This window comes from Suillus fuscotomentosus, assembly GCF_016647785.1.
Source record: "Suillus fuscotomentosus strain FC203 chromosome Unknown F5891scaffold_87, whole genome shotgun sequence".
Lineage (NCBI taxonomy): Eukaryota > Fungi > Basidiomycota > Agaricomycetes > Boletales > Suillaceae > Suillus > Suillus fuscotomentosus.
In genome coordinates this window covers 109,224-124,649 of record NW_024539599.1, presented here as the reverse complement: position 1 = coordinate 124,649, position 15,426 = coordinate 109,224, and the positions used below count along the sequence as shown (strand labels likewise).

The window sequence follows — 15,426 nt, the reverse complement described above, 5'->3', positions numbered from 1 at the left end:
GTTTGGAGATTCAGACAGAGCGCCGGCTCGACGATATAAGGACAACCTCGTTGCAGACTCGCACTCGGACTTCCTCCAAGCTCTTTGTACCATTGACATAGCTCAAGTCTAAGTTCCCCAGCCTTTCATATAACCACTTGATCATCACAAGCTTCTCTTGTTCAACAGACCATGTTGGACTTACTCTCCAAAGATCGAATAGTCAACGAGGCAGGCCTCAGAACCGCCTTGCGCCACCTGGACACAATTTCAAGTTCAGGAGCAACCGCATTACAAGCTACGATCAAACATATGTCGTCATCACCCCATGTTTTTGCATATATCATTTCTGGTATCTCACGAACCTCCTTCGAGCGTCATCAGCTCTGACTCTGTAACAGTTTGGGATCGCCGTGAGGCAATGATCTCACGGATCATGACAGACTTTCCAAGAATATCTCAAGAATATCCAACATCCGTTGCGAGAACGATGCTAGACAATCTGTCTATGTACTTTTTAGACTTTCCAGCTGAGCCTCTAGCGATGGATGTCTCTAGGGACATCAGCCGCCACAGAGGCTTCATCGAGGACGCTTTACCTGTACTCTGCGCGTTGAACACTATGAAATTTTCTGGTGCAGGGTCGTTTGAAGACGAGATCGATCTCTTCGACCAACCTGATGATGGATTCGTCAAGAAGAAAGTTCCTCAGAAAATGTACAAGTGTAATCGCCCGAAAGTTCATACGTCTATCGACGCATCTCTCTTCCTGAGGCTTGATGTGGGTGTGCCTCTCACGAGCGAGGCTGCCGCATCATTGTCTACTCACATTCTTATGAAGCTGAAAAATACTTTCTCGGTGAGTATATTCTTTGCTTTTTGACGTTTCCCCTGACAGCTCTCCATAAGTTCTATCTCTCGCTTCTGCGGAGGACGGAATTGGCAGGCGACATCAAAGCTTTACTCCTCCCAAACGTGGGTGAGTCTGCCAAAGATGTTGCACCTGAAGTTTCGTCAACCGAGGATGTCGAGAGCCCAACAACCCGACCCAAAGCGTACCAAATGGTGCAGCCTATGAAGGCTGCGCTTTACTTTGAGAACGCGGACGGGTTCGGAGAGTGGCGAATCCTCATATCTACGGAAGCCTACAAAAATTTGCGTGAATTACGTAAATCAGAAAAGAAGATATTCAAGATTATCGTCGGGAAGATCAAGTCTGTCTTCTGATGAAATTCGCTGTAATGATCTCATCGTTATCACAGACAGCTATCAAATGGTCATTTTTCAGATGATAATCACAAGCGACTTAACGGACCAGATGCAGGCATACCCATCTACGATGCCAAGATGACACAGGACCTACGATTAGTTGTAAGTGTAATTTCACATACATCGATTAGAACAGGAGACGACTGATCTTTTCTCGCAGTACCAGATTGATTGTGTCCCTGACCAGGATGGAAAGGTACGTCGTTTTTACATCAACATCGAGCATGATATTGAGGCTGGAGTCTTGACAGTCCGAAAGACAAGGTGAACTGTCAAGAGCAATTACATCCGTCCGTCATTAACGCTCATACGAACTCCAGTAATCAAGATATATGGCATTTATACGCATGCACAACTTGACAAAATATGGGATGCCTTGGGTAGCCATCTCGCACGCAACGGCAGAGAATATCGTAGAAGGTGAGGACCTTTTTCGGCTCTTTATGCCCTTCAGTGAATCGTTGCTTGCACAGGTGTATCTTTCGGAATAGGCCTGTCCTTTCTAAAGGCAGCGTGATCCTACTGCCTGCATCATTCCCATCAGCTGAACCCGAGCTAGAATGCTCAGGAAGCCCACTTAATCTTAGTAATAAGGACATGGACCGAGTTGAGTACTTTCAGTTGTCATTTGTACAGTCATTGATCCATGGCATAGCTTCACTCTTTACTTGTGTATGGAATTTGGCCATCCTTTTTTAAATTGGTTTCCATCTAACATTTTTCTAGTTTGGAGAAATATGTCACATTCTCGCAAGTAAGCTTATAAATACGATTCATAGGCACGCAAATATTGACTCGGTAACTTCTTGTTTTAGGCGTTCCTGCATAGTGAGCGATCATGTAGTTGGCTCGCCACCTCCTCTTATCTTTCCAAAAGGTCTTATCGCAAACCAAGACGTACAGCATGTCTTTATACTCAAGTAAGTTCTGCCCCAATGTGACGCATTTACTGATCAATGTTTGTTCAGACCTCAAGAACAAGAGATTGTCGAGTGTACCACGTCATGTTACGTCTTGGGTCGCAGTGGCACGGGGTAAGTGTCCTGCCCCTAATATAATTAGCTTATTTATCACACTCAACTAGAAAAACCACGACGATGCTGTTCAAGATTCTCGGTATTCAGCGAGCTTGGGAGATGAGTGCCGCCGACATGCCGAAGCCACGCCAAATCTTCGTCACCAAATCCAGAGTACTCGCTACGAAAGTGGAAGAGTATTTCACGAAGCTTCTCGAATCTCTGGCATTGGCAGGCTATACCCTGGAGGAACTTGCAAAAATGAAGGCACGAAGTGTCCAGGGGGGCCTTGTTGATCCCGACGACCTGCCCGAATCACAGATGAATATACCGATGAGATATAGCGGACTTAAGGATAAGCACTTTCCTCTTTTTCTAACTTTCGATCGAGTGCGTCCCAATCCGTCGCCTGGACAGTTTCCCGAGCTAATCGTTTATGTAGCTGGCGAAAATGATCGCGGCAGATATCTTGGACAAGAAAGATAGCGCAGGAGCTTTCTTCAATGTTGACAATGCCGACGCGCATGACTGCTTCGTCACCTATAACGTATTCGTAAATCAATACTGGCCTCATTTTCCACAGAATCTCAGCAAGAATCTTAGTAGTGTCCTTTTCTCTTATGATGACGATAGAGTACTAACACTACCCCGTCAGATCCGTGGTTGGTTTTTAGCGAATTCATGGGTGAGTGCTATTTGTATAGCATTGACACTGACAATTTCTGAATATACATATAGGGATCATCAAAGGTTCCGAACACGCACTGACCTGTCCTGAAGGAATTCTCGATCGCCCAACCTACCTCCTTCTTCCTCATCGTTCTAACCCTAATTTTGCGAATAAGAGGGGAATTATGTACGACATGTTCGAGTTTTATACGAAAATGAAGAGGCAGCGAGGTCATCATGATGTTGCAGACCGGTACGACCTATTCCCCTTCTCACCCAAGTAATGTCACGATATATTCCCAAACAGCACGCATGCAATACTCAAGGCCTTTCGGAGCAAGAAGTTCCCTGTCCAACAGATCGATTATCTGTATGTGTTATCACCACCAATGCATCTTGCCCCTCACCACCTGCACTAGGTATGTTGACGAAGCACAAGACAACCTTCTGATCGACGCACTCCGTAAGTGGCTACTCCATCCCTTGTTGACATAATTCTTTGAGACCTTTCTGTTATAGTTTTGAGGCAATTATGCAAGAATCCAGACGGTTTGTTCTGGGCTGGGGACACCGCACAGACAATCTCTGCAGGGAGTTCCTTCAGGTTTGATGATCTGAAAGCGTTTCTCTACCGTGTTGAGGTCAGCAGACAGCGACTTAGCTCGGGCCTGAATTGATACCTTGGAGCAGCAGCAAAATATTTCGGTCAATTCCGCTGGAGCATGTCTTCGTCAGCCTGCGATGTTTCAATTGGCGATCAACTACAGATCGCACGGTGGAATCGTCAACTGCGCAAGTTCTGTGATCGAACTCATCACAAAATTTTGGCCCAACACAATCGATAACCTTCGACCGGAAAGGGGGGTGGTTGACGGGCTAAAGCCTGTATTTTTAACTGGTGGGGATAAAGACACTGTTCGTTATGAACAGTTCTTGTTTGGGGAGAGGTAAGCAGACCTGGACTATATCCCTCTTTTCCTCCTGAGAATTCTTCCAGCGGTAGCCATATTGAGTTCGGAGCTCAGCAATGTAAAGTAATTGGTTGGAGGTTTCATTCACACACTGACAAGGTATCTAGGCATTCTCGTGCGTGACGACGCAGCCCGTCAGAAGTTACAAGACCAAGTTGGTGAAATTGCACTAATTATGTGAGTCATATTGAGACTACCCCCGCTGTGTTTTCATGTTGACATATGTATGCAGGACGCTTTATGAGAGCAAAGGCCTAGAATTCAATGACGTGAGAAAGCTAAGTTTACTATCTGATGGATGTCTGACTTCGGTCAGGTGCTGTTGTACAACTTTTTCGAGGATTCTGCTGTAGATTTGTCACGATGGAGCATAGTTCTCAATGGGGTAGACGGTCAAGGATATGCACCGAACTTTGAACGAGACGAGGCGCGATACGCTGGGGTTTGTAGCGAGGTGGGCACACCGATCCTTGCAATAAACTCTGGCTTACTTTATTAGCTCAAACTTCTGTATGTGGGAATCACTCGAGCAAGGAAGAACATATGTATCGTTGACAAATCTGACAAATCAGAGCCGATGCGTGTACGTTGAGAGCAGCATGTTGGCGTAACTCGATCTGATAACTATTTTCCTTCAGGTATTCTGGACGTCTCGTAACCAGATCGATAATTGTATCCCCGGCACCGATGTCCCTCATCTGGCCGTCTCCTCGACTCCGGAAGAATGGGCATCCTTCGGGCACTCACTATTCTCGGACAAGCACTACTCGCAGGCTATCTACTGCTTCAAACGTGCTAATCTTCGTCATGAAGTGAAGGTTTGTGAAGCATATCAACTACGAGAAGTCGCACGTTCTAGTGTCGGAGTGGCCTTACTCAGCGACCAAAAAAAAGCTTTTAACGTGGCTGCCGATTCCTTTACTGATTGCGCGGCGACCGCGCCAGAAAGTCAGAAGCTCCAATACTATCGTAACTCGGCAGATTGCTACGTTCGAGCAGGAGATGATCTTAAAGCTGCTAAGGCCTATCTCAATGCTCAAGAGTTCGAGCAAGCAGCGAAGAGATATCGCAAGGCTGGACGGTTTAACAAGACCCTCCATGTCCTCAATGACCATGGCACGGATATACCTGAAGAGACCAAGACGGAGTTATGGACTGTGTGCAGGCTGTATTACTGCAGCAGGAACACTCGGTAAATTTCATACTCTCCACAATATCTTTATTTAATAGCAATTGCGCAGGGCTCCCTTGCCCCTCTTCCCAACATTTGAAGAGCAACTCGAATTTCTGGAGGACTATGATCTCGATTACGCTCGTGCCTCACTGCTTGAATCTCACTCGAGGTACTATGAGGCCGCAGAGCTTCATTTGTCAGAGAATAGGCCCTTGGAAGCTGTTCGGGCATTCATCAAGGACGACAGCAAGGACGATTCTACTAGCCGCGCGGCCGATACTATATTGGAATACTTTTGGCGCAAATGCTCCTTTAGAATCACTGCAAAATCCGTTGCTGATGAGCCAATGCAACATTTCATTGCTCTTGCTAATGAGCTGGAGACGAACAAACTAACGCCGGCCACGCGTGATCTAGTACGTGTCAACAGTCTCAAAGTGACCAGCTGGATAAAACTGATCGACATCCAGATATCGATGTTTCAGAACATCTTGCGCGGAAATCATGAGCCGTTGAAAAATCTTGCGCTTAACTTCTATAAACAGGATAACAAGCCAGCAGCTCTCCTTTGCCTGGACCATATATTCTCTCGAACCATAGATATTCGAGCTTTCACGGTCGATGAAATGCAACGGTTCCTTCAACAATTTCACGCATATGCGCGGCTGCTCTATCTTATTTTGGCCTTCCCTGACCCCATGGAGCATAGGGGTATTCAGAGACTATTCTCCATCGTGCGGTTGTCCGGTGACCAGTTTCTCATACCAGATGGAACGTTCCTCCACAACAGCTTAATGGAAATCCGCCCAAGGATCACGGGGGTATCGGAACATTCGTCCGGGTACACAGCTTCTCGTAGAGTCATCACCCAGCTGCTACAACAATCCATTCGAATGATCTTGAAAGACAAGATATCGGAGATCGATGATATGTGCTGCAAATCTCCCGTTTTCTCGCAATGCCTGCAATTCTTGATATCCGGAGTATGTCGAAGAGATAACTGTCCCCAAGAGCATGTTACGGTATCGAAATCGGATCGCCACTATTACAACAACCGTGTTGCCATCCACATTTGGCAAATCCTGATCTTGCAATTCATGTATTCCGCTCACCCATACATTGAGCGACGCAAAAGGTACGCCTGGAGGTAGCTTATGATTGAGTACTCATACTGATCACTTTATCAGCATGCGAAATTGGCTCAAGCATCTTTATGAGGCCATCAATCCACCCTTCTTCATTCAAGGTTCCCCCGCGGAACTTGATATGAACCTGATGCCTCTTCGTGCAGATGGCATGAAGGTGGTGAAGCTCTGGATCCGCGAATCCTTCTACTCGCTCGACCCATTCCATACCCAGGCTGAATTTTTGACGGCATTGATGAGAATAACCAGTCTTAGTTTTGCTTTTGACAGGAATGACGCACCTGTCTACATCCGTCAAGCAAAGTGTACGATTTCCGGACCGTCGGAACTCTTTCGCAAGGGTGACAATCGCTATATGGTTCAGGACCTGCTTAGTTCTTACCAAGGAGCGACCCGCAGCAGCATCTCATCGGGGATTCTGTATCTTTTGTAAGCGTTCTTTTTGTCTCTACGTGCAATGAACTGAGTGCATTTCAGGCATGTTCTCGACAATCGCGTATGTGTTAACCTCTCCGTGTTGTGCGACTGTATCGAGGACGTTTGCGGCGCTTTTGTAATCAAGTACAGAATGGACCCCGACTTTAACAGGTTTCCACTTCATAACACCGTCCTTCCATGTAGCTGGCTACTGTTTCCCCACAAATTCACTACGGAGAAAGAAACTAAGCTGCCGTTGATGGACAAGCTTCTGGATGAGATTGCGAGGGTAGTGGAAGCATTGCGCGTAGAAGCCGGCATGGGTGAGTCTCCCAATCTTTTCGAAGATCCGAGACTACAATTAGGCAGATTTCCTCTGGCTGAACCATACGAGAGTTACGCCCATTCTCCGCAATGTTTTCATTTCCCGGGTGTGAGTCCGGTTTAGCATCTGTTCGTCAACGGTGTACTTATTGATCATATGTCTTACAGCTGCAGGGTTCTCTGCCTTAGTACGTTTATTGTCTCTTTTCAAGAACCCATTCGCTGCTGAGTTGTATTCATTAGTTGCTCATAACATCAGGAAACCCTTCATCAGAGTTAAAATATACAATATCATTCTTTCTCTGCACAAAAACAACCCTCCTTCGAATTGGCGTTCAGCGAACTACCGGAAACTTGTGGATGACGTGGTTAGGTACATGACACCCTTGCCAGGACGGGCGCCACTCTCAGATGCTTACCTGCGAGCTCTCCTGGCTTTCGACGATAATACAGGAGTCGGAAACCTGGTGCATCTCGTCCACAAAATGATGGACCAGCGTACCCGAGTCTATACTAGCATAGGCCGAAGGCTTGTATACGAGAAGACCACGGAGATCCCCCATCTCCTTTCATCGTACGCAGTGATCGCACAGTCTACCCTGAGAGTAGAGGCCCCTGCCTTCGTACCTGGTGTAGGACATTGCAAGGACCGACCAGAGGTCATGCAGCGTGATGAGAAAGAGAGCACGGAACCACAACCTCAAGATCTCGAAGGAGAAGAAGAAGGGGAAGAGGATGTCACAGCGAATGCTGATATCGAGACCCGTGATGCGTCGGAGACTTTGGATGAGGCGGTGGCGTTGCTTGCACCTGATCTTGACGAGTCGCTACGCACCAACGGACCATCGGTAGCGGAGGAAGAGGCGGCTTGCAAAATTCAGAACACATACCGCTGTTACGTCAGACGCCGCTCGAGTCGTGCAGTCAATGCCGAAATCGATGCGATGTTTATGACATGCCTGAAGGAGACGCAGTCCCCTGAATGGCGTCGGGGTTATTACGGCTTCCTTTTCCTTGGACCGTTGCCTCACCTTCTGGTGTGCTTGGAACGAGGCATTGCTCTGACTCGCGCTGCCAAAGCGAAGACGAAAGGCCTTTTCAACAAGGAGTCTCATGAAAAGCTTGAGGAGTTGGGCAAGCAGAGAAGCGAGCTAGCGTCCGTCCTCACTTACTCAGTGACATACAATAACTAACACCGTCCTGTTCACAGGGCGCTCCTCAGGAAGGGATTGAGATTACGCAGACAACTGGAACCTTCCTCACCCTCTCATCGTGACCGTGGCATCGATGCACTGAAATCTGGTGTTCTAGAGGTCGATGAATTCATGCAGGGGGTTCCCGGCAACATGAAAGACATGCAATTCGACTTTCAATTGGCCTATAAAGGCATTGTCGCAAAGAAGATTTCTTCGGGAAAGGAGAAAGAGAGGCCTGCTCTCAATGTCGAGGATATGAACGACTGTTGATTTCATTTAGATTGTGGAGTCGAGACTGCCATTTCGTCGGTGTATCATATATCATATTGTACAGTGCGTATCTCCGTAAATCAATGCCTGTGCGCGCGGAGGAACAAATGTTAACGAAACTTGAAGTAGACAATAAATGAGCTTTCATCATGATCATTTTAGGTATTCATACTTATTACCCCGGTCTGCGATCGTGTAGCACTGGGACTCCAAGCTACCACACTGCAGCCTAGCCCAACAGCGACCCCTTTGAAGAGCTATCACGTTCTTTTGGGCAGGATATACGATACCCATCGAGAATTGTTGAGATGACAAGGTTTTCGGTGCATCACACTTGGGCACTGTGGTCAGACGTTCTCATTTTCACGGCTATCGACCAGAAGTACATTGTCCTTCCCTCATAAAATCAGGATTATCCTGTCCGGTGCATTGCACGAGGCTCATGATGAGGAAACTAGATTGAAGGTGTATTGCAGAGACATAACGAAAGAGACATAGGTGCGGAATCACTAGAAGCACTTGAAGGCGAAGTGGTTGTCCGAGTGCTGTAACGCTAATTGTATCAATGACTATTGGCATGTGGCAGGCAGCAAATTACGATCGGCGTCTACTGCGATTGTGGGTACTCGACAAAACAACAGGGACGATCAACTAATGCAGCAACATCATGGCGACTTTACAACCTCGGTACCAGGCTACTAGCTTGATAAGGGCGGGCGAACTTTGCTTTTATGGGGCCAATGGCAGAAGACGGAGTGGTGGGTGTAACCGGTGTGCATGGATTGAGACTGAAAAAGTGGATGACAGTGCTTAGAGGTGGATATACCTACGTGCTTTCGGGGATCTGTATGTGAATGCTCCTCAGTGACCGGTTGGCCGTCCACGTAGAGGGAGAGCAATCGTCTGGCAGGATTTATTCTGTAGCGAGAAAGATGAATGACGAGACGGTTTGCCTTGTAGGTTCATGACCGGAGATGAACGAGGAAAGAAGGAAGACAATCGTACCTTATAATGGAGGCGAAAAAGTTGAAAAGTTGAAACAGGGAGGCTATTAGTTCATTGCAACAGTTGACTGATAATACACTTTCACTCTCAGGATCCACGATGGAAAGAGGTCACGATAGTAGTAAATATATTGCAGGCATTATGGATCGCACTTAAGTATTGTCCTTAATCCTGATACGAAGGCATTGAGGCTGTAAGACGACGGTGTACCACGCCATGTAGACTTTCTGTGACTGTTCATGATGTGTGCCACTTCCGCCGCCTTTGCGCGCGCATCGAGCAACCCTATAACATGACGTGGTCGTGCCCAATTGTCGGGCAGGCGTTCTTCCCCGTACCATTGCAAGAGTATGCTTGAAGGGATGCGACCAGTGTCTTGCTTAAGAAGCAACCAACACAAGGCTGCCTCAGCAGCCCCGATCTGGGAATGGATGAGGTCGAGTGGATGAGCCAGCTGGGCCTCGCGAGATATGCGCACTTGCGCGAGGTCATACAGACTCGTGCCTCTTTGAGGATCTGCATGGCTTAGAAATGACTTGAGAAGTTTTGGGTCGACCTCAGTAGGTGCACGCTGCTGACCCGATGCATCTGCATGAACGAGGGATGCGTCGTGTTCGATTTTGTTGTGGATAGCCAGTGCGTCAAGGTCCAAACGAAAGGCATGACCACAAAGCAGGATTCCTGCCAAGGCGAGTAAGGTTGCCAATATAAAGGACAGGTTGTACACTTCTTGGACCGCGCGTATCAGATGCCAAAGTCCAATGTTCTGTCCATTGCGGGGCCTGGTAATGATGAAATTTAAGTTTGGAGCTGCTGGAAGAGACGAAGAAAAACATACAAGTAGCCATGATTTGCTAGTGCGTTGAGTGCTGGACAAGGAGAACGTCGATCGCCCGGAGTAGCGGGGATGAAAGGATGTGAAGTCCGATTTGAAGTCGACATTTTGATACTCGGATTGATCCGGTGGCGTAGCCCCTGTGGCGTTAGCCTTTTTATACCATGATCTCCTATTTAAAATGCGGGTCTCATGAGTGCGTCATGTAATTCAGTTGCAGCGAGTCTGAGACATCCGCGCAACACCAAACTCCGCGGACATTCATCGTATTTGGTTTTATTTATCAAGACCTTTGAATCAAATACAAGTCCGACATCTGCTAGTCGCCCAAGCCTGCTCCTCCTCGTTGCCCCGGCCTCCAAGTATCCGGGCACGTGTATGCTTGTATGCATGGTTAGAGCAGTGGGGTTCAATTCAAGCCTGGTCTCGAGCGTATGAATCACCTCAACGACAAGGCTTGAATTGCCATATGCAGATCAACAGCCTTTGTATGTCAGTGTAAAGGTGGAGCGAAAGAAAAGATTGAACGCATCGAAGAGAGGATGCGGTCAGTCTTTGAGAGTACGAAGTTAGAGTAGAGACTTTTGGTCATGTAGCAAAGTCAAACGTTAGCTAAATGGAAGAAATAAAACAAATCTTCGTGTGCTCGAATAAAGAGTTGGAGGATTTGGAAGGGCTGATGTTGATTGACGGAGGCGGATTTTTGCTCGATGTCAATAAAAATGGAGCAGTGTCTGCGGAGCTCTGAAGGCTCGAAGACGAGTTGACAGAGACAAAAATCTGAATAGATTAGGAGAAGAGAAAACAGCCCTTCGGAGCGCTAATTGATTTAGTATCGAGAGCAGACGTTGGGTCTGCAGTACCAAACCAAAAAACGCTGGAATATGAAATATTTGGGAGGTGGGAGGGTGGTCTAAAACGTAAAGCGTCCCACAGAAGGGGAGTGCGAAGAGGAAGAGTGCAAAATCAAAATGCGAATCTTCGAAGCGGAAGAGATATTTGAGTGTACGCGCACGGACCTGTCCCATTCTCGTCGAGATGCACGAGAATGAGGATTTCCACATGGGCGTTTACAAAGGCCCTATTCACGTGTGTCAATGTTCAAACGTTCAAACGTTCACAGGCCGTTCCAGCAACCATCATGAGATCTAGATTCTGTCACTCATTTTTTGTTATTGACTCATCCTTCCAGACTTTTGTGAACACCGCTCGTTGTTATCTTGTTCTCCGAAGGCCTGCCAAATTTAAATGACCTTGGACGCATGTATACCACCGCACCTGAGCTGCGCCCTCCCCATTGCCTGGATGGCCAGAATGGGCCTCGTCAGAAGGCTTCCAAACCGAGACACCGTTCCATTTGGCAGTAATTGTTGACTTTCGACCTGCACTGTGCTGACAGCGGAAAAACAGCAACCATTTTGCATGTGTCAATTCCGGTTGCTTATTGTGCTTGCTAGTGACTATTGATGCTGGATGGATGAAGCCTGCAGTGATGTGAACATTATGCGGTTGAGACAATGAATCATGGCGACTACAATCGCTATGCCATATGGGCTATTGGCCCGTTGATCAACAACTACCTCAGAATCAGAATCATCCGTTTTCACATCAACATTTGTTCCGATAGGTGCTACAGCTTCTCGATGTGATCCAGTAGAATTTAATTTATTAGCTACGTTCCTGTTTCAGCCTTCCCGCGTCTAAGCGCTAATTCCAGATTCTATAGGTAAGGTGGACCAAGGGCTTGAAATAGAGTCAATGATGGCAATGAAAGAGGATAAGTAGAGACTCACCTTTCCGGAATACTCCAAGTGTAAACTCCACCACTAGAAGTAAAACACCACCTCCAGGCGCTAAACGGAGGACCTTTGGCAAGAAGCCCTTGTAAAGAGCTGCAGGACCCTCCTCGCGCATGATGGTCATCAATCTGTTACTTTGTTTAGTATCTCCCTCGATAGCGTAGGAAGAAACCTACGCGGGATATGTCCAATTATACTTTGGGGCAACTCCGGGGACTTTAGCAGTACCTTGGATGCGAGATTTCACGACCTAAATTTACATGTAGCGGTGTCATTGAACAACCTGGGGTACTACAATGAAGAGCATACATCAAAGCTGACAGGCACATCAGTCACATTCGCTAAATTTGCCGAATTGCAACTCACGGGGTATTCACGGCAGTTCCGACGAAGCCACCTACACTGCCAGAAACGAAATTATTGAACAGCTGCCCTTGCTGCGTCTAAACTAGGCGATGAGAAAAATACTGCGAGACATTGTGGAAGACTTACCTCAGCTGGTGGCAGCATACCACGGACTTGATGAATACATCCAAAATATCCACCATTCCACCAGAAGTGCCTAGTCTCTTGGGTCAATAATCAGGGACACTAGATTGTGAATCCATTTACCTCCAAAACGTTGCCTCCATGCCGGCATAGAGACCAAGAGGACCTTCCTTCTTGATGACCTGCTTGACTACATCAATGGGACCAGCGAATGTACTACTTTTATCTTGCAACCTGTTGACATAGGTTAGAAGTAAAAATAGAACGCATGATAGCGATGATCGTACTTAATCTTGACAAGCTCAAATGGGACAACAACAAAACTCTCTGTTGCACCAGCACTGCACCCCGTCAAAATGGAGAGTTGCTGTGTCATCTTAGACTCTCCAGATAAACCCATGTAAGTCTTCCCCCAGAAGTCGTTGGAAGCGCTGCAAGGCAATGAGACAGTACACCGGGATACCTGCGAGAACCTAACTCACAACTTAACCGCGCGCTTTGGCGCCTCGAGAAGAAGAGGCGGAACCAAACCTGTAAACAAAGTTCAAGGCTCCGTAACGAGAACTGTAAGAGTATTCTTGACCTCGGTAAAGTCGGCCGAAACTGACGAGGATATCAGCAGCGTGGTCGCGTGAGCATCGCGATGTCACGACTTTACCCTTCTTCCCGCACTATCGACGATAGAGTGCCAACCATTCCATGCTTGGCCTTTCCGGTCTCAAGCTGCATACGAGTTTTCACCTGAGTCATGCTCCGTCACCGGCCCAAGCATCATATGCACAGGTATACTTACGACATCTAAATTATGAGTGAGCGGGCGTCTTATGAGATGAATATGACTCACCTAGAGGGTAAAATGTCAAGATCTCGGAGACACCAGCAATTGCACCGGCGGCGAAATTCGCAACGAAAGGGAGTGCTATAGTTTATTCTGTCAGCAAAGTCTCAAGTACGGCGCCTAGTATGGTACAAGTTGCCTAACTCACGTTTCCGTTGATCCGTAGCCATTATACTTAGTTTTGGTCGATAAGGATGAAGTCAAGAAGGAAAAGGGATCCGTTCAAGAGTTAGGCACAGAATCGGACGTAAAACGCGACAGAATACGGCACGCCCGAACCGTTCAAAATTCAGGAATCAGAATTGCCTCTCTGCTCGTGACCATTGACATGTGACAGCGTGACATTCTGTGACCAAACCTTGCCTTACTGATGAACTTCATCAACTTACGAGCACGCGCGTTACTCATGCGAGGATGGTATACATCGCCTCCTGGCAAGAGTTTCAGGAAGCAGCTGAAAACCTTTACACAAAATCTCCCAACAAAGTTTTTCTTTTCAACATCTATCACTGTCTGACACTGATGATGTCCCCACAGGCTCGATATTGTGTGAAATGGAGATCATCAGAGGGCAAGCTCGTCCTGAAGATTACAGATGATTCGACAGTGTGTCGTGATCTCATTTCATCATGAATCTACATCTTACTTATCATATCTCACATTTCTAGTGCATTAAGTTCAAAACCTACTCCTCGATCTTCCTCAATCGATTCGAGGCTCTGAATCTATCACTAATGCAGAAAATGCAGAATAAACGCCCGACGTCAATTGTACATGCTCTAGGTGTGCCTGATACCACTAAGGACGCAGACCAGACGCGCTCGTCGTCTCCGTTCGTTGCACAACCTGCAGGTCCTGCAGCTGGGGGTGTTAAGAAGAAAAAGCCAAAGAAGAAGAAGTAGGCGCAACATTGCTATGTGGCTTCTGGTAAGTCCGCCGAAATGGCCCAGCTATCACATCTTTGTCTGATGACGTCTTTCCGCTTAGTGGTTTATGGGAGCATAATCTCCTAAGGTGGAGCGAAAATGCACAGTTATTACCAGAGCGAGACCGTCGTTTATAGATCTGATTTGTCAATAAGCCGTTGGTCGTTTGAACGGCGCAAGGCCTCAATATTCAATGCCCGATCGATCATGAAATGTTCGTCACCGCTACCTTGTTCTGATGCAAGAGGCAAAATAGGTAAGCCATCCGTGTGGGAATGATGGAAATAGACATACAACGTCTAGCTTCGGCGTCGCACAGGCTTGCTTAGCACTAAGCTATAGAACTTACCAATCAAACGACGGTGCCTTGGAGCACCCAGTGCTGAGCGCTGATCCACCAGAATGTTAATAGTGCTTGATGAGATGGTGATATGGTTGATCAGCGCTCAGCACACGCAATCGTGCGCGCCCACGATAATAGCGTTCGACAATGGATGTACAAAATGATAGCCTCGATGATAGCCTAAATAACGGGTAATGTAGAGCCGGGCACAGGCGTTTATCATAAACCCCAATGTCCACTGGAGGCGGATGACTGGGAACCGGAAGCTTGACATGGTCAACATGTGGATGAGATGTAAATTAGCCTCTGCGGATCATCCGATCTTAAAGGCGGTACAGAGGGAACTATTCCGGGGGCGATCTGCGAAAACCCCGAGATGGGTCTCCGGGGACACCATGCCAGTATCAGGTACAATCTATAAGAGAAGCACGGTGCAACACCAAATCTTTTTAGGGGTTACCGTACTCGACTGATGTGTCACAGATCCATGAACTAGTGAATACGCCGTTAAGACTTGGAGCGAGTTCTATTCACAGGGTCCGGCTTGAAAGTGATTATCCGATATGATGCGGATCCGGCTCTTTGTCGTTAGTAGAAAAAGTACTAGTGAAATGACTCAAGATACGCACCGGTACGAAAAAAAAATCGCGTATTCAAAGGAAACATGGAGCTTGGTTGGGACCCTAGTGATGACTTGCGGAGGTTGGCATTGACCGACTCCCTGAGATGACAACTTTCTCATGGATGTATAGAACAAGGCA

General features: G+C 47.2%; 4 protein-coding genes across 4 annotated transcripts; 2 read left to right on the top strand and 2 right to left on the bottom strand.

The window, feature by feature from the left end:
- Positions 1-171: 171 nt before the first annotated feature.
- F5891DRAFT_1195775 (uncharacterized protein) lies at positions 172-8,430 on the top strand (the record flags this gene model as incomplete). Its single annotated transcript, XM_041368187.1, has 31 exons — positions 172-331; positions 381-838; positions 889-1,193; positions 1,242-1,350; positions 1,409-1,444; positions 1,500-1,512; positions 1,569-1,668; positions 1,975-2,002; positions 2,064-2,076; positions 2,126-2,168; positions 2,217-2,282; positions 2,333-2,654; positions 2,707-2,866; positions 2,920-2,949; positions 3,003-3,186; positions 3,241-3,303; positions 3,353-3,396; positions 3,453-3,574; positions 3,624-3,880; positions 3,931-3,962; positions 4,012-4,081; positions 4,137-4,173; positions 4,221-4,346; positions 4,404-4,487; positions 4,543-5,061; positions 5,135-5,494; positions 5,549-6,213; positions 6,266-6,652; positions 6,701-6,963; positions 7,133-8,120; positions 8,175-8,430. The coding sequence occupies 31 exons, from the start codon at positions 172-174 to the stop codon at positions 8,428-8,430; spliced, it is 6,300 nt and encodes a 2,099-aa protein (XP_041219547.1).
- Positions 8,431-9,556: 1,126 nt separating this feature from the next.
- Positions 9,557-10,377, bottom strand: F5891DRAFT_1152813 (Chloroperoxidase; the record flags this gene model as incomplete). Its single annotated transcript, XM_041365173.1, has 2 exons — positions 9,557-10,217; positions 10,274-10,377. The coding sequence occupies 2 exons, from the start codon at positions 10,375-10,377 to the stop codon at positions 9,575-9,577; spliced, it is 747 nt and encodes a 248-aa protein (XP_041219546.1). The 3' UTR covers positions 9,557-9,574.
- A 1,489-nt stretch (positions 10,378-11,866) lies between these two features.
- Positions 11,867-13,644, bottom strand: F5891DRAFT_1064322 (mitochondrial carrier). Its single transcript, XM_041363051.1, has 14 exons — positions 13,545-13,644; positions 13,403-13,477; positions 13,352-13,356; positions 13,217-13,299; positions 13,118-13,122; positions 13,041-13,089; positions 12,846-12,989; positions 12,682-12,792; positions 12,562-12,631; positions 12,436-12,512; positions 12,379-12,385; positions 12,246-12,319; positions 12,064-12,197; positions 11,867-12,013 (listed from the first exon to the last, which is right to left on the bottom strand). Exons 1-14 carry the CDS (start codon positions 13,564-13,566, stop codon positions 11,991-11,993), a joined length of 879 nt encoding a protein of 292 aa, XP_041219545.1. The 5' UTR covers positions 13,567-13,644; the 3' UTR covers positions 11,867-11,990.
- A 66-nt stretch (positions 13,645-13,710) lies between these two features.
- On the top strand, positions 13,711-14,696 carry F5891DRAFT_1064313 (signal recognition particle SRP9 SRP14 subunit). Its single transcript, XM_041363050.1, has 5 exons — positions 13,711-13,882; positions 13,934-14,002; positions 14,065-14,323; positions 14,384-14,557; positions 14,617-14,696. Exons 1-3 carry the CDS (start codon positions 13,811-13,813, stop codon positions 14,296-14,298), a joined length of 375 nt encoding a protein of 124 aa, XP_041219544.1. The 5' UTR covers positions 13,711-13,810; the 3' UTR covers positions 14,299-14,323; positions 14,384-14,557; positions 14,617-14,696.
- The last annotated feature ends 730 nt before the right edge of the window (positions 14,697-15,426 follow it).

Coding starts and splice junctions, on each gene's coding strand:
- F5891DRAFT_1064322 (XM_041363051.1), bottom strand. CDS start 13,566: ATGGCTACGGATCAACGGAAAC. Junction 12,793..12,845: donor TTTGAGCTTGTCAAGATTAA/GTACGATCATCG, acceptor CTATGTCAACAG/GTTGCAAGATAAAAGTAGTA. Junction 12,513..12,561: donor GTATGCTGCCACCAGCTGAG/GTAAGTCTTCCA, acceptor CGCCTAGTTTAG/ACGCAGCAAGGGCAGCTGTT.
- F5891DRAFT_1064313 (XM_041363050.1), top strand. CDS start 13,811: ATGGTATACATCGCCTCCTGGCAAGAGTTTCAGGAAGCAGCTGAAAAC. Junction 13,883..13,933: donor ACACAAAATCTCCCAACAAA/GTTTTTCTTTTC, acceptor ATGTCCCCACAG/GCTCGATATTGTGTGAAATG. Junction 14,003..14,064: donor AGATTACAGATGATTCGACA/GTGTGTCGTGAT, acceptor TCACATTTCTAG/TGCATTAAGTTCAAAACCTA.